This window comes from Ovis canadensis, chromosome 10 (genome assembly GCF_042477335.2).
Source record: "Ovis canadensis isolate MfBH-ARS-UI-01 breed Bighorn chromosome 10, ARS-UI_OviCan_v2, whole genome shotgun sequence".
Taxonomy (NCBI): Eukaryota; Metazoa; Chordata; class Mammalia; order Artiodactyla; family Bovidae; genus Ovis; species Ovis canadensis.
This window is the reverse complement of record NC_091254.1, coordinates 30579767-30602399: the sequence shown is the minus strand read 5'-3', so window position 1 is coordinate 30602399 and position 22633 is coordinate 30579767. Positions and strand designations below refer to the sequence as shown.

At 42.4% G+C, this 22633-nt stretch overlaps 1 protein-coding gene across 4 annotated transcripts in view; it reads left to right on the top strand.

The window, feature by feature from the left end:
• Positions 1-22633, top strand: part of CPB2 (carboxypeptidase B2) — a 58820-nt gene that overhangs the window by 6000 nt on the left and 30187 nt on the right. For 2 of the 4 annotated variants that reach the window (XR_011259343.1, XM_069601292.1), the window contains exons 2-5: positions 12638-12713; positions 15836-15960; positions 18048-18156; positions 22485-22586. Coding sequence is in view for 3 of the 4 variants with exons in the window: in XM_069601292.1 (XP_069457393.1) it covers positions 12638-12713; positions 15836-15960; positions 18048-18156; positions 22485-22586 (412 nt within the window). In the remaining variant the exon portion in view is untranslated. The remainder of the gene's footprint in view (positions 1-12637; positions 12714-15835; positions 15961-18047; positions 18157-22484; positions 22587-22633) is intronic. The other 2 variants (XM_069601293.1, XM_069601294.1) reach the window with 1 other exon arrangement.

The window sequence follows — 22633 nt, the reverse complement described above, 5'->3', positions numbered from 1 at the left end:
TGGAAAGTTGAGTTTCAACCTCAGGACTGCTACTTGTCATGAGCAATTTGAGTCGTCTTTGAACCTTGGTTTAAAGTGACCTGCTGTTTCACTGTGCTTGTATTTTTCACTCTATTTTTGATGCAAGCCTTCCCCCACCACCAAATGATTATTGGTTAAATCCTGTAACTCTATCCCTTCAGAGATGTCATCAAAACATGTCTTTATTTTTCATCCCCCATTGCCCCAATATATTCTACATGGCAGAATAACCTTTCCCTGCCCTTCCATGGAAAGTTAGAAAATTCTATGGCTTTTTAGCCCACTCTTAATTATTGACTGGGAGATTTTTGCAGAAATGCACACCTATGGTGATTTTTCTTTTGGCCAGCCAAAAATTAATTCTGTTAGCTTACTAACACTTTGCGGGTTATTACATTCAACAGTCATGCCTGACACAACTGTGGAGTCTAATTTTTGTGAAATATTGTCTTCAATCCACTCTTTCATAGAAGTAAAGAAGCATTCTTCAGCACTGTGAGCTTCATTTTCACTCTCTTTATCAGAATCATTTGCTAAGGGTTTTGTCTTTTTGTGGTCTAATATTCACATTGTCTGAATCAGAGCTATATTCTGAAGAATTATCATCTTCATTAGTATGCATGTTGCTTGGACACTCAGAGAAAGGATATGCATAAAATTCACCAAAAAATTCTTCTTCACTTCAAATTTCACGATGTGTCATTTTTGAAATTTTTTCACTTATGATATACACTGTGTGTGTTATTGGCTCAGTTGTGTCTGGCTTTTTGCCACCCCATGGACTGAAGTGCGCCAGGCTCCTCTGCCCATGGGATTTTCCAGGCAAGAATACTGGAGTGGGTTCCCATTTCCTTCTCCAGGGGATCTTCCTGACCCGGGGATTGAACCCTCGTCTGCTGCGCTGCAGGTAGATTCTTTACCATCTGAGCCACCAGGGACACAAGGTTGGAACAAAAACCTAACATAGCAAAATGTGAATGAGAACAATAATCCCAAATTATGTAATGAACCCTTGATTAATTTTAAGCTCTAACTACTTTGCATGGTGATGTTAATTGTATCACCCTCTATGGGATAAAGTTACCTATTTCTAGTCAGTTGTGACTCCATCTTCAATTCTAAGAATCTCGCTTTTACCTCCAGATTCTTGCTGCTGTAAGATCTCACCACTCCTTTAGGTGGCACTATTGGATGGCATCTGAGCAATAACTGCATCCCATGAAGTGGTTTTTCTTTGGATTTTATTTACCAACCTAGAGAGAAGGCAATGGCACCCCACTCCAGTACTCTTGCCTGGAAGATCCCATGGCCAGCAGAGCCTGGTAGGCTTCAGTCCATGGGATTGCTAAGAGTCAGACACAACTGAGCGACTTCACTTTCACTTTTTATTTTCATGCATTGGAGAAGGAAATGGCGACCCACTCCAGTGTTCTTGCCTGGAGAATCCCAGGGACGGGGAAGCCTGGTGGGCTGCCGTCTATGGGGTTGCACAGACTCGGACACGACTGAAGCAACTTAGCAGTAGCAGACCCTTTTGGCTCAGCAGTAAAGAATCCACCTGCATTGCAGGAGATGTGGGTTCGATCCCTGGGTCCGGAAGATCCCCTGGAGGAGGGCATGGTAACCCACTCCAATAGTCTTACCTGGAGAATTTCACGGACAGAGCAGCCTGGAGGGCTATGGTCCATGGCATCAGAAAGAGTAGGACATGATTGAAGCAACTGAGCACGCACACACAGACAACTGGAGGCCTGTCTTTGCAGCTTTAGCTTTTCTCAGGTTTAGCTTTCTCAGGCACCAGTCCTTCTGTCTATAAACTTGAGGGCTGGCCCGTCATCCTCCCTACCATGCTGAGTTGAAGGAAGTAACACCCCCAAACTTCATCCGTTTGGGAGAGTGGGAATTGAGAGAGAATCACAGCAACTTGTTGCAAAGAATGTCAACTTAAAAATAAATGCACAATGTGAGAGTCTCAAGTTAAGTTTTTTGGGGGGCACAGTGAAGACTGCAGCCCAGGAGATAGCACCTCAGAGAGCTCTGAGAAACTGCTCCAAAGAAGGGGTGGGGGTTGGGGGTGGAGTTCAGTGTATCTGTGATTTTTGGTGAAGTGGAAATACATTCAATCAGGCACATATTTTTCCAGAAGATTTCTGCTGGTTTTGTGAAGCCTTTGCTAGTCATGAGGAGCAGCTGTCGCCATGAAAGGTTTTGATGCTTTTTTAGATATGAGGAGATACTAGAACTGGGCTCTTAAATCTGGGCTGGAGAACATCTAACTATCTGAAGACCTGTCCTGACCATTTTCCCAGTTTGCCTCATTTCTGCTCTCCACCCTGAACTCCCTTCAGGGGGCTTGAAGGTCAGCAGCACCTGATTTCGTGCTTATAGAAGTAGATGGCAAGCACCCTTGGCAAGTGCCAATGTGTAGTGGACAGAACTATTTTCACAAATCCTCCTCCTCTCTCCACTATGACCACTTTTCCTGGTCTCTAAGTAAGAGGGCACAGAGCCAGGAAATGGATTTTCAAAAATGGAAGGCTCGACATTAGGTGATCTCGTTACTAAATGAGACAAAAGGCCCTCGTCTTGGAGCCTGGCTGAACAGGAAGTGGGGTCAGGAAGCTCTCCCTGCTCTGGTTCCTGTTGCCAATGATGAACCCGAGTTTGATGCAAGCAAGACAGGCCTTTATTCAATGGTCAGAGGATGGAGAAGGAGAACTCAAACGCCAAAGATACTTTCTCTCTGAAGGAGGGGAGTTAGGGAATTTAAGGGTTAAGAGGCAGCCGAGTCATTAGGGCTCAAGGGAGTGGGCTGAGAATTCCCTGGGTGGAGAATTCCAGGGCCAGCCCATGTGCAATCTAATACTCCTTTGAACCCAGCAAAAATTGTGCCAGCAGAGTACGAAGACCCCCTTCCAGCGGAGATCTAAGCATGGAGATGAAGCAAAATTAACTCCAGGTCACGTCCAGGTTTTATCTGCGTGGGCATGTTCTTGTGGTCAAGTCAGGGCTAGTTGGAAGTGGTTGACCCTTGTATGTCTCAAAATGCAGCTGCAAAGCACCTCTGCCAACTCCAGTACTTCTGAAACAAACTCAGACAGAAATCAAGGCCAGGACAGCCCTTAGCCTATTTTGCCCTCTATCTAGGATCTGGCCTGTTCAGTCCGGTTTTGTTGTGGGCCTTCCTAGCGTCCTGTTGATAAAACCCAGCTAGACTGTCTGGTTAAGACCAGTTTCTGTGCCTGGGGCCTGGGCTACATAGCATCTGACTGACCCCATCTCATTATTTGATTCTGCTGCATTGACCTTTGGTCAAACTGGAGCTAGAAAGAGTCCAGCTCACCACAGTTGGAACTTGGACGTATTCCTATATTAGTGGTATTATGGTAATTACATATTAATGGAATGGTGTTACATATTAATGGTAAATTTATACCCCCATCATTGTACTCCTCCTCATTTTTTTCTTTTTCCTTTTGTTGACTCATTTTAGTACTTTCTTGTCCCTTAACACATTTTAAAATGCCCAAGCATCTTATCTTCTTGTCAACACAAAATTTCCTTTACATGGAACTGCAATTCAACCTCTATTCGAATAATGAAGAGCCTGTCGTTTTGTAAGGCATTGTATTTCATTGTTAGGTTAACTTGTAAGGGGTTTCATTTTAAAATTTAGAAGTATATTCTAAAAGTATAATGATTTGATTATACAAATCCCCACATCCTGTTTTTAATTGAAGTGTAGTTGATTTTACAATATTGTGTTAATTTTGGATGTATAGCAAAGTGATTCAGTTGTACATTACGTATTTTTCCGATTCCTTGTTTATAGGTTATGACAAGACGTTGGATACAGTTCTCTGTGCTATGCACTAAATCCTTGTTGTTTATCTGTTTCATATGCAGTAGTGTGTATCTGTTTATTCCATACTCCTAATTTATCCCTCCTCCCTCCCTTTCGCCTTTGGTAACCATACGTTTGTTTTCCATCTGTGAGTCTATTTCTGTTTTGCAAATAAATTCATTTGCATTATTTTTTAGATTCCGCATGTAAATGATATCACATTCCCTGTCTGACTTATTTCACTCAGTGTGATAATCTCTGTGTCAGTCCATGTTGGTGTAAATGGCAATATTTCATTCTTTCTGTAACTGAGTAAGATTCCATTGTGTTTGCATGTTGTTTGTTGTTTAGCTGCTAAGTCGTGTTGGACTCTTTGAGACTGCGTGGACTGTAGCCCGCCAGGCACCTCTGGCCATGGGATTTCCCAGGCAAGAATACTGGAGTGGGTTGCCATTTCTTCCTGCAGGGGATCTTCCCAACCCAGAGACTGAACCCACATCTCCTGTGTCTCCTGCATTGGCAGGCAGATTCTTTACTGCTGAGCCACCAGGGAGGGAAGTCAGAGAGTGTGTGTGTGTGTGTGTGTGTATATGTGTGTGTTTGTGTGTGTGTGTGTGTGTGTATCACATATTCTTTATCCATTCATCTGGTGATGGACACGTAGGTTGCTTCCATATCTTAGCTTAGTGCTGCTATGAACATTGTAATACATATATCTCTTTTCAAATTAGACTTTTCATTTTTTCCAGTTATATGCATAGGAGTGGAAATCTTAAATCATATAATAATTCTATTTTTAGTTTGTAAAAGAACTTCCATACTATTTTTCTTTGTGGCTGTACCAATTTACATTCCCACCGAGAGTGCTGGAGGGTTCCCTTTTCTCCATACCTTCTCCAGCATTTGTTTATAGACTTTACCATGAGAGCAATTGGACAGGTGTGAGGTGATGACTCATTGCAGTTTTGATTTGCATTTTTTAAATAGTGAGCAATGCTGAGTGTTGAAGAAAAATTAATCTCTCTGATCTAAGAAAGAAACAAAAAATTTTATTTGAGCCAAGTTGAGTATTATAACCTAGGAAGAGCATCTCAGAGAGCTTGGAGGACGGTTCACCTCTTAGAAGTCAGTTCAGTTCAGTTCAGTCTCTCAGTCGTGTCTGACTCTTTGCGACCCCATGAATCGCAGCACACCAGGCCTCCCTGTCAATCACCAACTCCTGGAGTTCACCCAGACTCACGTCCATCGAGTCCGTGATGCCATCCAGCCGTCTCATCCTTGGTTGTCCCCTTCTCCTCCTGCCCACAATCCCTCCCAGCATCAGAGTCTTTTTCCAATGAGTCAACTCTTTGCATGAGGTGGCCAAAGTACTAGAGCTTCAGCTTAAGCATCATTCCTTCCAAAGAAATCCCAGGGCTGATCTCCTTCAGAATGGACTGGTTGGATCTCCTTGCAGTCCAAGGGACTCTCAAGAGTCTTCTCCAATATCACAGTTCAAAAGCATCAATTCTTCGGTGCTCAGCCTTCTTCACAGTCCAACTCTCACATCCATACATGACCACAGGAAAAACCATAGCCTTGACTAGACGGACCTTAGTCGGCAAAGTAATGTCTCTGCTTTTGAATATATTATCTAGGTTGGTCATAACTTTTCTTCCAAGGAGTAAACGTCTTTTAATTTCATGCCTGCAGTCACCAAGGCGTGGTTGTATTAAATATGTTTCTTTTGAGATAGAGGGTTGACTATTAAATGACATACTACTGACAGTTTACAAAATCCAGATCTAAGCATCATCGTGACCCTTACAAGATCAAGAAGGAGTGTTATCTTTTAAGGAGTTGTCTTACTGATATTAGGAGTGTGTTGCTCTTTAGACAGGTATGTCTCCTGACTGGGGGTAATTCAGATGAAAGATATGGGGAGAGAGGAGGCCAAAGAACAGAGAAAAATTTTATGTTTAAATTTTTCCTGTCCTGCCATAAAAAATTAATTTTATTTCACATGAGTATCTTTTCCTGTGCCTGTTGGCCATCTGTATGTCTCTTTTGGAGAAATGTCTGTTCAGGTCTTCTGCCCACTTTTTGATTGGATTGTTTGTTTTTTTGATATCAAGCTGTATGAGCTGTTTGTATGTTTTATAAATTAACCCCTTGTCTGCTGCATTGTTTGCATGTATTTTCTCCTAGTCGGTAGGGTGTCTTTAATCTTTTCAGATAGTATTGTCTGAAGTCTGAGAGGATTCTGCCTCCAGCTTTGTTCTTTTTCCTTAGGACATATCCCCACTTTTTTATGAAAGTGAAATTTGCTCAGTCATGTCCAACTCTTTGTGACCCCATGGACTATACAGTCCATGAAATTCTCCAGGCTAGAATACTGGAGTGGGTAGCCGTTCCCTTCTCCAGGGGATCTTCCCAACCAGGAATCGAACCAAGGCCTCCAGCATTGCAGGCGGATTTTTTTTACCAGCTGAGCCACAAGGGAAGCCCACTTCTTTATACTTCACTTCAAAAGAAATCTTTGATTTGGTCACTTTTTTGTTCAAACTTCCAAAATGGTACCCAGGATTTAAGACCTTCAGTGATCAGGTCCTAGGCTGCCCATGTATCCTGGTTATATTTCCTGGTATATCCCAACGTAAGCCCCATATTCCTGCCCACCTGGGTCACATGCCATTCCTTGAGCTCTGATTTTGTTTTCCACTTACTCATCAGCACTTAACACCATTTCTTCTCCAATTCACTTGCCAAAATTTCATCTGTGTTAGTGTTAGGCCGTTCAGTGCCCATTCACCAGTCAAATCCTACCTGTTTCAAAAGTCCAGCTCAGAATGTCTCCATCCTCTGACTACCCCAGACAACAGTAACTTCTGATGTTACATTCTTATAGCAGATTGATACTGTTTGTATAGCAATTTTTCATGTTTTATCTCACACAGTAGGCATTTGTACTGCTGTGGGTGAGTTTCCCCAGGAAGCACACCCTGAGATAGAGATTAGCATGTAGGGAATTTACTGGAATGGGATCTCAGGAGCAACATGTGTGGAGGGATAAAGGAAGGAGATACAAGCTGAGGAGGAATTGAACTGTGATGCAGTCTTTTTTTTTTTTTCCTTAACCCCTGGTTTTTTTTTTTTTAGTTTTTTATTTTTTAAATTTTAAAATCTTTAATTCTTACATGCGTTCCCAAACATGAACCCCCCCTCCCACCACCCTCCCCATAACATCTCTGTGGGTCATCCCCATGCACCAGCCCCAAGCATGCTGTATCTTGCGTCAGACATAGACTGGCGATTCAATTCTTACATGATAGTATACATGTTAGAATGCCATTCTCCCAAATCATCCCACCCTCTCCCTCTCCCTCTGAGTCCAAAAGTCCGTTATACACATCTGTGTCTTTTTTCCTGTCTTGCATACAGGGTCGTCATTGCCATCTTTCTAAATTCCATATATATGTGTTAGTATACTGTATTGGTGTTTTTCTTTCTGGCTTACTTCACTCTGTATAATCGGCTCCAGTTTCATCCATCTCATCAGAACTGATTCAAATGAATTCTTTTTAACAGCTGAGTAATACTCCATTGTGTATATGTACCACAGCTTTCTTATCCATTCATCTGCTGATGGACATCTAGGTTGTTTCCATGTCCTGGCTATTATAAACAGTGCCGCAATGAACATTGGGGTACATGTGTCTCTTTCCATTAACAAGTGGTGCTGGGAAAACTGGTCAACCACTTGTAAAAGAATGAAACTAGATCACTTTCTAACACCGCACACAAAAATAAACTCAAAATGGATTAACGATCTAAATGTAAGATCAGAAACTATAAAACTCCTAGAGGAGAACATAGGCAAAACACTCTCAGACATAAATCACAGCAGGATCCTCTATGATCCACCTCCCAGAATTCTGGAAATAAAAGCAAAAATAAACAAATGGGATCTAATTAAAATTAAAAGCTTCTGCACAACGAAGGAAAATATAACCAAGGTGAAAAGACAGCCTTCTGAATGGGAGAAAATAATAGCAAATGAAGCAACTGACAAACAACTAATCTCAAAAATATACAAGCAACTTATGCAGGTCAATTCCAGAAAAATAAACGACCCAATCAAAAAATGGGCCAAAGAACTAAATAGACAATTCTCCAAAGAAGACATACGGATGGCTAACAAACACATGAAAAGATGCTCAACATCACTCATTATTAGAGAAATGCAAATCAAAACCACAATGAGGTACCACTTCACACCAGTCAGAATGGCTGCGATCCAAAAATCTGCAAGCAATAAATGCTGGAGAGGGTGTGGAGAAAAGGGAACCCTCCTACACTGTTGGTGGGAATGCAAACTAGTACAGCCACTATGGAGAACAGCGTGGAGATTCCTTAAAAAATTGCAAATAGAACTACCTTATGACCCAGCAATCCCACTGCTGGGCATACACACCAAGGAAACCAGAATGGAAAGAGACACATGTACCCCAATGTTCATTGATGCAGACTTAACAAGGGCCTCAGCTGTGCCTTCAGGGCAGATTCTTAAAGACGTCACCCGTAAAGATGTCAGGATGGTTGGTCTAATGAGAACCTACTCTGTAACACAGGGAACTGTACTTGGTGGTCTCTGGTGACCTACATGGAAAGGAAATCCAAAAAAAAGAGGGGGTATATGTGTACATAATAGCTGATCCACTTTGCTGTACAGGAGGAACAAACACAGTATTGTAAAGCAAATAGACTCCAATAAGAAAAGAAAAGAAGAGAAAAAACCCACCTCCGCATGCTTGAGTATTCCTTTCCCCAGTGGGCAGAGTGACCTGAGTAAATAGCCATAGCTTTCTTTCGAAAAGGACTGAGGAAGCGCCTTCTCTCTACCGCAGCAGGTCTTTCTTTGTGGGGACCTGACTCCTCCCTCAGGCAATAGATCCTGGGCTAAGAAGTGGCCCAGGCCTGGGACCTGGACAGTGGATTGAGCGTTTTGACTAGGACAACTGTCCTTAGCCACTGTCACCCATCCCTGACTTCTTTCGACTGTAAAGATTGAGCAATACCTTTGTTGGCTGCCCTCTTTCTTGCCCCTAAGAACTCTGTGTTCTCTTAACTAACTCCAGTTTTCCGAGGGTCATGTCCCTCTGGGTACTACTCTGACCTTGCTGCTTTTTATAATAATTGTGTCCAACGTGTTACAGCCAGTTAAGCACTGCCACCTGGCTTTAAAACAAAGCAATCTCATCATCCCTGTTGCTATCAGGACTTCCCTCTGTAGCGTCATCTCTGACTATAAGCTTTCAGTGTCTACTTCTACCTCCCCCCACTGGCCTCCAAACTAATACCTAAGGTTAAGTCATGACAGAATCTGGATGTCCAAGTGCTGAGTGTGTTTATAAGGAAAAAGATCTCTGTCCCTAAAGGGGTACACTTGCCCATGATACTAGATTTGACATTCTAGTTAGAGCCTTGGGAGGTGGTGCTAACCGCCACCAGGATGACTCTTGGAAGCTTGAAGAAAATAATAGCCTGCTCTAAGTGAACCAGGAATGTCAGACCTATTGTGGCAGATGTTGAAAAAGGGCATCAAAATATTCCTAGGGCATGGGACTTCCCTGGGGGTCCAGCAGCTAGGACTCCATCCTCCCAATGTAAGGGGGCCCGGGTTCCATCCCTGGTCAGGAAACTAGATCCCACGAGCCATAACTAAAGATCCGGCATGCCGCAGTGAAGGCTGAAGGTCCCATGTGCTGCAGCAAACACTCAGCGCAGCCAAATAAATGGATACTAAAAAAATTCCTACGGAAGGATATGCCAGAATAAAAGTACTATGGAAGGCTAGGAAAGTCACCAGTAACTATGTTCCAGGGATGAGCCAGAGACATTTGAAAACAAAAAGGAATGTGCTTGTGAGAGGGCCACCAGCATTGTTAAGAAGCTTGGTAGTGGTTTTTTTTTTTCACAGCCAGAGTACCTTTTTTTATGTAGTTTCCCCCTGATTAAAAAATAAAGAGTTCTTTTTGGTTAAAGAAGTGAACAATATGGGAAATTATACAATTAGGAAGAAAAACACTGAAATTTCATCACCCTGAGAAGATAGCACATTCTGGTGACTGTTCTTTCATGAATTTCTCTATACATTTATGTGAAAGCAAAAGTCGCTCAAAAAGTCATGTCCGACTCTTTGCGACCCAGAATTCTCCAACCCAGAATATTGGCGTTCCCTTCGCCAGGGGATCTTCCCAACCCATCGATGGAACCCAGGTCTCCTGCATTGCAGGTGGATTCTTTACCAGCTGAGCCACCAGGGAAACCCAAGAATACTGGCGTGGGTAGCCTATCCCTTCTCCAGCGGATCTTCCCAACACAAGAAAGGGTCAAACCAGGGTCTCCTGCATTGCAGGTGGATTCCTTACCCGCTGAGCTACCAGGATACCTGTGTACAATTTCAAATTAGTTGAGTATCATCTCTCATGTGGAAGTATGGAGACCTTTCTTTTAATAACAATCTTTATTTGCTCCCTCTACTTACCTACCCAGTCCAATGATGGTGGTCATTCCCACCATCCAAATCAATGTTAACAATGGGCTGTCTGTCTGTTTAGAATTTTTCTCCTGTTTTCAACACTTAATAATTTTCTTCTTGCTTTCCAACTTATTATTTTATAAAAATGGGATAATATTTCATACAATTCTCCGCTTATTTCTTGCTTCTCTCTCTTAATAAATAACGTAAATCTCCCTTAAGTTAACTATTCTATTTATTTTATTTATTTATTTGGCCATGCCATGGGGCATGCAGGATCTTAGTTCCCTGACCAGGGATCGAATCCATGCCCCCTGCAGTGGAAACGCAGGGTCTTAACCACTGGACAATCAGGGAAATCCCCCAAGCCGAAGAATTGATCTTTTGAACTGTGGTGTTGGAGAAGACTCTTGAGAGTCCCTTGGACTGCAAGGACATCCAACCAGTCCATTCTGAAGGAGATCAACCCTGGGTGTCTTTGGAAGGAATGATGCTAAAGCTGAAGCTCCAGTACTTTGGCCACCTCATGAGAAGAGTTGACTCATTGGAAAAGACTCTGATGCTGGGAGGGATTGGGGGCAGGAGGAAAAGGGGACGACCGAGGATGAGATGGCTGGATGGACATGAGTCTGAGTGAACTCTGGGAGATGGTGATGGACAGGGAGGCCTGGCGTGCTGTGATTCATGGGGTTGCAGAGTTGGACACGACTGAGCAACTGAACTGAACTGAACTAAAAATTAAATCGACTCTTTCTTAATAACGGTGACAAAACATTCTAGAATGTGGAGACATCACCAACATTTAAAAATTCACTTACTGTTAAAATTTAAAAAATAAAAAACTAAAAAAAAAAAATTCACTTACTGATAAGCGCTCATGTGGTTTCTGGACTTCCTAGGTGGCACAAGTAGTAAAGAATTCACCTGCCAAAGCAGAAGACTCAAGAGACGCAGGTTCAATCCCTGGGTTGATAAGATTCCCCTGGAGTAGAAAATGGCAACCCACTCCAGTATTCTTGCCTGGAAAATTCCATGGACAGAGGAACTGGTGGGCTACAGTTAATGGGGGCTCAAAGGGTTGGACATGACTAAGCCCTCATATATGCGGTTCCCAGTTACTGTTACTATGAATGATCCTGCAACACATGTCCTTGGACATATACCCTTAATCACTGATTGAAGAGTTTATACTTGAATTGTACCAATAAATGACACAAAACCTCTGAATTTATTGTTTCTGTGAGATCCTCTTTATCTCTTTTGATAATCAGGTCTCCATAGATTTATTTCTAGAATTCAGAATCTTTTAATCAGGCTTTTCAAAATAAACCATCCTCCACCCTGTTGTCAAAATTATTCTTACAAATCACATGTCACATGATATCAGTTTCCTAACTCCTCATTGCCTACAAGATAAAGGCTAAATTTCTCAGCGTGCATTGGAAAATTTCTCTAGGGGAGAAGGAACATAAGTTTCCAAACACACTTCTGTTTGGCTACCGTTATTCTCTTGCCCTAAACACCTAAATCGTCCACTTGGCAAAAATAAACATCTTTCCATCTCCCCAATGATGCCCTTTTGTCTTCTTCCAGCCTGCCTTTCCACTGCTAACTTACCCAGTTGCCTCTTCCGTGAAGCCTTTCCTAATAGCGACAAGCAGAAGTTATCATAACCTCTTGAGCTTCTAGAGTTCCTGGTACATATTTTTGTTTTAATTTTTAATTAAAATTTTATCTGAAATATTTTTAGATTTACAGAAAAGTTGCAAAGATATTAGAGAGTTTTTATATACACTGTACCAAGTTTCACCTAATGTTAGCATTTTATATCATCATGGTATTATTTGTCAAAAATTGGAAACCAACATGGGTACTCTATTATTAACTAAACTGCAGGCTTTATTTAGATTTCACCAGTTTTTCCGCTGTTCTGTTCCAGGACCCCATACAGGATATTGCGTTTCATCATGTTGCATACGTTCAATTTCTTAAGTGCATTGTTTTACGTGTGTGTGTATACGTATGCACACATATATATTAGTTTTCAGGTAGAAGGAAGGGTAAACTTGGCTCCTATTTCTCCATCTAGAGTGAAGCAAAACCTAGGTTATTTAAAAATCTATGGTGAGATCCTCTTTTATTTCAATATTTTGTTTCCTTTTCATAATTACCTAGAAGCCCTTCCCTATATAATGTATCTTATTTTCGCTTTTTACTTAACTTCAAAATTCCTGTGTGTGTTTTTCTCCCAGGGGCCAGGTTTTATCTGCTCTTCCTAGAACCTCCAGGCAAGTTCAAGCTCTGCAGAATGTTACTGCAACATACAAGGTAATTTCTCCGTCACTTATCTTCATGTTTCATATCTTTGTATTAAGTTTTATGAAAGAATGGTGTGTCACTTTCTTGCCTATGTGTTGTCTGACTTGTATATAGCTGGTTTATATCCCTCTCCTTGTAATTTTCTCTCCTTTCCCCTAATCACTTGATTCCCCAAATAATACTTTCTTCATTTGTGCTATTAACTTTACAGCCAGTTAAAATAATGACTTTTGATTGAAGTGAACTCACAAAGATGCTACAATAACAGAAGTCCAATAGATGTTATAGCAAACACCCTCTTCCAACAACACAAGAGAAGACTCTACCCATGGACATCACCACATGGTCAACACTAAAATCAGATTGATTATATTCTTTGCAGCCAAAATGGAGAAGCTCTATACAGTCAACAAAAATAAGACCGGGAGCTGACTGTGGCTCAGATCATGAACTCCTTATTACCAAATTCAGACTTAAATTGAAGAAAGCAGGGAAAACCACTAGACCATTCAGGAATGACCTAAATCAAATCCCTTATGACTATACAGTGGAAGTGAGAAATAGATTTAAGGGACTAGATCTGATAGACAGAGTGCCTGATGAACTATGGATGGAGGTTCATGACATTGTACAGGAGACAGGTATTAAGACAATCCCCAAGAAAAAGAAATGCAAAAAACACAAAATGGCTGTCTGAGGAGGCCTTAGAAATAGCTGTGAAAAGAAGAGAAGTGAAAAGCAAAGGAGAAAAGGAAAGATATTCCCATTTGAATGCAGAGTTCCAAAGAATAGCAAGGAGAGGCAAGAAAGCCTTGGTCAGTGATCAGTGCAAAGAAATAGAGGAAAACGATAGAATGGGCCAGACTAGAGATCTCTTCAAGAAAATTAGAGCTACCAAGGGAACATTTCATGCAAAGGTGGGCTCAATAAAGGACAGAAATGGTATGGACATAAGAGAAGCAAAAGATATTAAGAAGAGGTGGCAAGACTACACAGAAGAACTGTACAAAAAAGATCTTCACGACCCAGATAATCACGATGGTGTGATCACTCATCTAGAGCCAGACATCCTGGAATGTGAAGTCAAGTAGGCCTTAGGAAGCATCGCTACGAACAAAACTATTGGGGGTGATGGAATTCCAGTGGAGCTGTTTCAAATCCTAAAAGATGATGCCGTGAAGGCACTGCACTAGTTATGCCAGCAAATATGGAAAACTCAGCAGTGGCCACAGGACTGGAAAAGGTCAGTTTTCATTCCAATCCCAAAGAAAGGCAATGCCAAAGAATGCTCCAGTTCAGTTCAGTTCATTCGCTCAGTCGTGTCTGACTCTTTGCGACCCCATGAACTGCAGCACACCAGGCCTCCCTGTCCATCACCAACTCCTGGAGTTCACTCAGACTCAGTCCATCGAGTCCATGATACCATCCAGCCATCTCATCCTCTGTCGTCCCCTTCCCCTCCTGCCCCCAGTCCCTCCCAGCATCAGAGTCTTTTCCAATGAGTCAACTCTTCGCATGAGGTGGCCAAAGTACTGGAGCTTCAGCTTTAGCATCATTCCTTCCAAAGAAATCCCAGGGTTGATCTCCTTCAGAATGGACTGGTTGGATCTCCTTGCAGTCCAAGGGACTCTCAAGAGTCTTCTCCAACACCACAGTTCAAAAGCATCAATTCTTCGGCGCTCAGCCTTCTTCACAGTCCAACTCTCACATCCATACATGACCACAGGAAAAACCATAGCCTTGACTAGACGGACCTTAGTCGGCAAAGCAATGTCTCTGCTTTTGAATATGCTGTCTAGGTTGGTCCTAACTTTTCTTCCAAGGAGTAAGCATCTTTTAATTTCATGGCTGCAGTCACCATCTGCAGTGATTTTGGAGCCCAAGAAAAAAACACAGAAGAAAACTGGCTAACATTTTCATGTCTGGGACTGAACTCCCCTGAATGCAGAAAGCTGTTAAGAGTTACAAAATATCATGATAAAATATTGCTGGCTCCATGGTTATTGGACTAAGGTTTTCTGAGAAGATTAGAGATATGAGAGACTTGTTACGGGGTCTGCTTGTGAAGGACGAAGGAGCTGGAGGTGGCGGGGCGCACCCGCAGACCATTGAGCAGCCGCCACTGTGCCAAAAGGAGGGTCATATGCCTGGACAACCTCTAGACTGCAGGACAATCCTGATGAAAGTTTGACTGGACCATCTAAGTCCTTAAGACAAAGTCAGCTGCAGGAGGAAACCCTAATCTGGCAGGAATGGGCCTGTGACGATATGCCTGCAATACGCCCTCGCTGACTGGCCGCAGCCCTGGAGCCGGGCAACCGCAGCCCGTAGGGGATCGACAGGGATAGCAGCGCACAGGGTCAGGGAACTAAGCGTCCCCAGAAGAAGAGCGGCCGCTGTGTTCCCACTGCGACTGCACCGCAGACAGAGGAAGCATCAGAGGCTCAGCATTTAGGTCTTGTTTGGCCACTGCTTGGCCAGTGATTTTTAGATAGCTTAGCTTCGAGCCTTAATTTCTTCATCTGAACAATCAAAATAATAACTCCTGCCTAGATTATGGCAAAGAATAGTAAAAAAGATCAGAGGCAATGGGTGTGAAAGTGCTTTGAAAAAGCACAGTAAAGCCAGAAAAAAAAAAAAACACCTGTAAATATTATGGGAGGGTTTTGCCCAAAGGCCACAGTTAGATTAAAGGAAAGAAACACCAATGTGATGTTAGAATCAAGGGTATGGGATTTTTATTAAAGAAAAGCACCATTAATCAACTTTCTTTCCAGACCAACCTTCATTTCTCTTTAAACATCTGACATACACCTCCAGTCCTACAGCTGGATTGTAAATATTCACGCGTTCATGCATCAGTTCACTGCCTCAGCAAACATTTGTTGAGTACCTAGTAAATGCCAGGCCCTCATTAGCCACTGGGGTTACAGAATAAAACAAGCCCCGTGCAGAATAAATGTTCACACTACCACATGTGTGAATGGGATTGGTGACTGTGAGTGGACCAGTGACCAGAAATTATTTTTTCATTTCCTTTATAGATACTCTTTTATGGCGTTAGCTACAGATGAGAAAAACCATGTGAAAAACTGTCTTTGTTTGATCAATTTTCCTTCTTGAATTTGCAGACTGTTCTCTGGCAGCCAGTAACAGCTGAATATATTGTGAAGGGATATGAAGTCCATTTTTTTGTGAATGCATCTGATGTAAGCAATGTGAAAGCCCACTTAAATGCGAGTGGAATTCCATTCAGGTAGGCATAATTCCATATTTATTAAGTAACTCTTATAACCACTAGGAAATGGAAACCTGCTCCAGAATTCTTGCCTGGAAAATTCCATGGACAGAGGAGCCTGGCGGGCTACAGTCCATGGAGTCACAGAGAGTCGGACACGACTAGCCACTGAGCATACACAAACCTTATAAGCACCTGTGATGCATTTGGGGCTTCCCAGGTGGCACAGTGGCAAAGAATCCACCTGCCAATGCAAGAGACTCAGGTTTGATCGCTGGATCAGGAAGATCCCCTGAAACAGGAAATGGCACCCCACTCCAGTATGCTTGCCTGGAAAATTCCATGGACTGAGGAGGCTGGTGGGCTACAGTTTGTGGGGTCGCAAAGGGTTGGACGTGACTGAGCAACTGAGCACACACAGGGCATTTACTAGTGGATGGTATCATTGCTTCCTAGAAAAATGAATACTCACATTGAACATGCCACATGGGAATCTCTGGAATGGACTTGTGATGAAGCCCAAGAGCCTGGCTCCATGACCTTGAACAAGTGGTTTACTGTTCAAGGCCTTGGTCCCTTGTCTGAAATGAACTGTTAGATTCAGTGATCTGTGGAGCCTCTTATGGTTTTTCCCAGTTCCTTCTTAAAATTCCTCTACTCTGTTCCTGGACTTAGAAACCAAAATGTCATTCACTTTAGTAAGCTTGGTGATATCACTTAAAAAAGCAGCTGCTAAAGGGAATTTTGCTTTAAGAGGTCAGTGAGCATTCCAGAATGTCTGGCTCTATATGCATTAGGCATGCTTTCTGTTCAAAGCCCATGCCTTCTTCCCTTTAGAGTCTCCTGTCCATACCTCCTTTCGTATTCATTACCCAAGCATCAGTGTTTTCCTGCCGCCCTCGCACTTCCTTGATGCTAGGCAATTTTTGGATAATACACTATGATTATTATAATAACATGTTATTAGTATCTGATGCCTTTCAGGAAAGGTACTGAGCTTTTCTATACGTTGTATCTTTTAACCCTTATTAAACCCTGTGAGGTGAATACTATCCTCACTGTGTGTAAGAAAAAATGTTTCAGGTTTACAAAGGAATTTCTCAAGGTCAACCAGCGAGAACGTGGCACATTTAGGACTCTTAACTCAAAACTTTCAGATGTCGAAGTCTTGGCTTTTACCAAAGTCTGAGCCACCAGGGAAGCCCATGGAGAAGGGAATGGCTACCCACTCCCCTATTCTTGCCTGGAGAATTCCATGCAAGAGAATTCCTCTTCCATGGAGGAGCATGGTGGGCCACAGTCCATGGGGTCACAAAGAGTTGGACACGATTGAGCAACTAACTCTAAATAAAAGTACAGAAAGCTTTATTAGAATGGCAGCTAACTTTTTCTTGTTCATCCCAGGTGACAGAATGGCTCAATTTCATCTTAGTTAAAATGTTTGTACCTAAGTTAACTGTGTGACCCATTGCTGCTGCTGTTGCTAAGTCGCTTCAGTCGTGTCCGACTCTGTGCGACCCCATAGACGGCAGCCCACCAGGCTCCCCCGTCCCTGGGATTCTCCAGGCAAGAATACTGGAGTGGGTTGCCATTTCCTTCTCTGATGCATGAAAGTGAAAAGTGAAACTGAAGTCGCTCAGTCATGTCCAACTCTTAGCGACCCCATGGACTGCAGCCCACCAGGCTCCTCCATCTATGAGATTTTCCAGGCAAGAGTACTGGAGTAGTGTGCCATTGCCTTCTCTGGACCCCTTGCAAGAGGAATTAAATGAGATCACTTTTCTCTACCTTCCTTATTCCTGTGTTCATTTAAAAGGCGCTAATAAGTCACCATCAAGAAATGTGGATAATGTTGGAGAAAGGGTCAGATTTTGAAGGCCCTGAAAACATACCCTACAGGAGCCACTGTCTCTCCAGCGCCCATGAGGCTCTATGCAGAGGGCTTGTGAATTTCAGCTCATCATGCTAGCGGTGTTTTCACCTTGAGCTTGCTAGATTTCTTAGTGACTTTCTGCCCACACTTGCCTGTTGTGTCTGCAATGGGCCACGAGGGAAAATCAGAGCCCTGTTTGGAAGCCAGCTCATACTCTTGTTTCATCACCCAGGGTCCTGGTGGAAAATGTGGAAGATCTTATCCGGCAGCAGACTTCCAATGACACCATCAGCCCCCGGGCATCCTCCTCCTACTATGAACAGTATCACTCACTAAATGAGGTAAGCTGTCACATTTCTCTCCAAAATTCCTGTTTTCGTTGAATTAGCATTGCCATTTCAGCCATGGGAAATTATTAGAGAATCATAATTGGTGGAAGAAGGTGAAAAAAAAAATCACCATTAGATTGATTCAGTTCAGTTCAGTCGCTTAGTCGTGTCTGACTCTTTGTGACCCCATGAATCACAGCACGCCAGGCCTCCCTGTCCATCACCAACTCCCAGAGTTCACTCAGACTCACGTCCATCTAGTCCGTGATGCCATCCAGCCATCTCATCCTCTGTCGTCCCCTTCTCCTCCTGCCCCCAATCCCTCCCAGCATCAGAGTCCTTTGCAATGAGTCAACTCTTCTCATGAGGTGGCCAAAGTACTGGAGTTTCAGCTTAAGCATCATTCCTTCCAAAGAAATCCCAGGGCTGATCTCCTTCAGAATGGACTGGTTGGATCTCCTTGCAGTCCAAGGGACTCTCAAGAGTCTTCTCCAACATCACAGTTCAAAAGCATCAATTCTTTGGTGCTCAGCCTTCTTCACAGTCCAACTCTCACATCCATACATGACCACAGGAAAAACCATAGCCTTGACTAGACGGACCTTAGTCGGCAAAGTAATGTCTCTGCTTTTGAATATGCTATCTAGGTTGGTCCTAATTTTTCTTCCAAGGAGTAAGTGTGTTTTAATTTCATGGCTGCAATCACCATCTGCAGTGATTTTGAAGCCCCCAAAAATAAAGTCTGACACTGTTACAGAGGTAATTGGTCCTTTTGTAGACATCTTGCCTGGAAAGATTGTATCATATTTTGGACTTTGCCTCTCTAACTAAGCTAGAGATATTCTTCTAGCTAAGAATATCTCTGACTGTCAGGAGTAACACTGCATTCTAAGGAACAACAGGAAATTAAAAAATAAGACCTTTTTATTGAAACTGCCACAAAAAAAATAGCAGTCCGACCATTATCCTAAATGAATTCTTACCGAATTATTGCCACAGTATCTCACTGAATTAAAGGAATTTATCCACTTATATTTAGGACGCAGTAAAGTGTTTAAGTGTATTTTATTCCCTTTAGAAGGAACCTATTTAAAATAATAATATTAATAGTAATGATTATGATGATGCCTGTATTTTAATATTTAAGAAATTGATTTTTTTCCTTAGTACTTACAGGTTCCAATTTTCCCAGAGGAAACATAAGCTTGATACCAACGTTCAGTTGACCTCAGTAAGCTTTCACATCATACTCTAAGAGCCATTTCCCCATATTTGTTCCCTTAAAGGGTAAACCCCTTGGAGCCCTTTCTTTTCAATATAATGTTCTCCAAGTAGTACAAATCCCTTGATACCTTTTATTCTTTCATAGGAGTACTGCTATATTCCTTAATAGAAGTATTTTTTAAAATCATTTTTGGCTAGGTGCCCAGAAACTGTTAAGAACCATATCCATATTTTTGAGACATCTAACACTTAAATAATAAGCATCAATTTTCTATTTAATCTTCAAATGCATCTGTTCCTTTCCAGTTAGTTAAACCAGAACTCAGTCTTCCCTAGTGGCATAGATGGTAAAGAATTTGCCTTCAATGCAGGAGAACAGGGTTTGATTCCTGGGTCGGGAAGATCCCCTGGAAAAGGGAATGGCTACCCACTTCAGTTTTCTTGCCTGGAGAATTCCAGAGACGGAGGAGCTGTCAGGCTACAGTCCATGGGTCTCAAAGAGTCGGACATGACTGAGTGACTAACACTTTCTTTCAAACCAGAGATCAGCGTGCTTCTAGAACCGATGTGCCTGGCTGGTGGACAGGGATCTTAACATTTCAGCCTTCTCCTTTCTCTCTCCTACCTTGACTTGGTCTGTTCCATCTAAACTCTCTCTATCCAGCTGCCTACATCAGCCCTGCATGAGTGGAGGCCTGGAGTGGAGAGGTTGCGTAGGCAGTATTTACAAGTGGAGAAGATGACAGTGTCACTGCTGTGTTGGGTTTGGTGGGAAGAACGAGATGCCTTAAACAGAAGTATTTAAAATATGTTTCTGGGTTGTTCCTGGCAGACCAGTGGTTAGGATTCCTTGCGTTCAGTGCCAAGGGCCTAGGTTCAGTCCCTGGTCAGGGAATTAAGATCCCACAAGCTGTGTAGTGCAGCCTAAATAAATAAAGGATATGAACATTTAAAAAGAGTATTTTTTTGATATATTTTAAATATTTTGTTCAAAGAGGTTATTTTTTTTTCTTACCCTCTCCACAGGAAAGAGTTGGAAAGACATGGGAGGAAAATAGTATTAATTAGCTACAGTAATGTTAGTCCTTCAGTCGTGTTCGACTCTTTGCAGCCCCATTGACTGTAGCCCACCAGGCTCCTCTGTCCATGGGATTCTCTAGGCAAGAACACTGGAGTGGGTTGTCATTCTCTTCTCCAGGGCAACTTCTTGACCCAAGGATTGAGCCTGGGTCTCCTGCATTGCAGGCAGATTCTTTACCATCTGAGCTACAGTCTGTTGCAACAGAGTGCCATTTATTGAGTGGCTTAGACAACAGAAATTTATTGTCTCACAGTTCTGGAGGTTGGAAGTCCAAGAACAGGGTGTCAGGAGAGCTGGTTTGTTCTGAGACATCTCTCCTTGACTTGTGGATAGCCACCTCCTCACAAGGCCTTTTCTTAGTGTGTGCACATCCCTGAAGTCTTGCTGTCCATTCTAGTCTCCACTTCCCCAGTCGGGTTGGATTAGGCCCCTCACTCACATGTCAGTGCAACTTAATTACCACTTTAAAGGCCCTGTCTCCAAATACAGGCATGTTGTAAGGTACTGGGAATTAATATACGCATTTGAGGGGGAACACAATTCATTTCATCACAATGACCTTTCAGAAAACAGTTTGGACATCTTCATCCTTCCCATCCTGAATCTTCTCTAAGAGGTTTGTAGCAACTGCAGCAATCTTGCTCCCCTAAATCCTGCCTTTATTCCCCTTCAGCATGGCTCTTCAGTCCGCACTCATGTTCACTTGGAGAGCAAAAGGGGTTTCTTTGGTCATTGACTCTCACTAGGAAATTTTAAGTAAGCTACAGTAGGGGAGAAAAACAAATGACCAAAAAACACGTCTAAAAACAAATGGCAAAAGAAGAGCATTATTCAAAGGATGTAACCTGTAATCTTATTGCAGATTAGATGTAAAGATTTCTGTAAAGCTGCCTTACTATCATTAATATAGTACAGCCTCCCTTGTTGGAGGAAATCTACTGAGCTGTCAGTGCTGTGACACAAAATAGTTGGAGCAGTTCTCTTAGATGTGTGCACGCCTTAGAAGAGTAGCGCAGTAAACAGAGGAAATTGCAGATGGTTGAATTTTCCACACCGCAGACACTGACAGCATTGGTACTTGGCAGCAGGTAGACCTTCCAGAAGCATCTTAATTCCTCGCACAGGACAACCCGTCACACATACCACTCGCTCTAGTTACGCTCCTGTAAGAAGATCCAAGGATAAACGGTACTCCTGTTCCCTTCAGCTAGGACTGCTGTTTGAAATTACCTTCAGCGAATTTCCTAGAAATGAGGCCAAGGGTTGGTTATTCCCATTACAAAAGGTGTAAACATTTTAAAATGGCCCCTGAGAAGTTGGTCTACTTTAAAACATGACCAGGCTCTTCCGCTCAACACCTGCTTTGAAGCGGGGGCTAGCCTAAAGTCAAGCCTAGAATTTATTTGTTTTTTTTCTTCTACTATAAGCTTGTCAGAATCACAAACCACTAGACTTCCATCTAGGAGAGAGTTTTAGAATCAAACTCCTTCCCTGGATAGAAGAGATTCTTTTTTCTTCCAGATTGTTCTCCCCTTTGCTTCTTATCATTTCACACCCCTTGTGGTGGGTCCACAAGTCTCCATTGGGAAACAAAGGCAGGTCCATTTATCCCATGCAAAGACAGTGCCTGGGGCTTCCTTAGGTTACTCTTGAAAAGTGAATATTTTTTTAAAGTCTTGTATAAAAATGAACTCTTGAATGATAAATAGGATTTCATACACAGAGGTGAGGATTCAACATTATCAGCCTTTAAAAATAACTTAAGGAGTTATGCTTTAAAGATGATCTTTCCCTACTTTGCCATAAGCTTCTTAGGACATTTCCACTTTCCCTAAACCTTGATACTTCTCAAAAGTTTAATTTTATTGATTTTCCTAAGCAGCAGAAGAAACATTCTGCCTCAAGTGTTTTAGTTCCTCATATCTCCACAAAATTTTTTCTAGAGGGATAACCCTTCCTGGAAGAATTTATCTGTTTCCTTTGTCAGAGAAATGCTTTGAACTTGCTCTGTGACCCCTGGTTTCTGCTTTGATAGATCTATTCTTGGATAGAAGTTATGACTGAGCGGTATCCTGATATGGTTGAAAAAATCCACATTGGATCCTCATACGAGAAGTACCCACTTTATGTTTTAAAGGTATGGGAAGAGTCATTGATTTTTCAACTTTGGGGAGATATTAATTC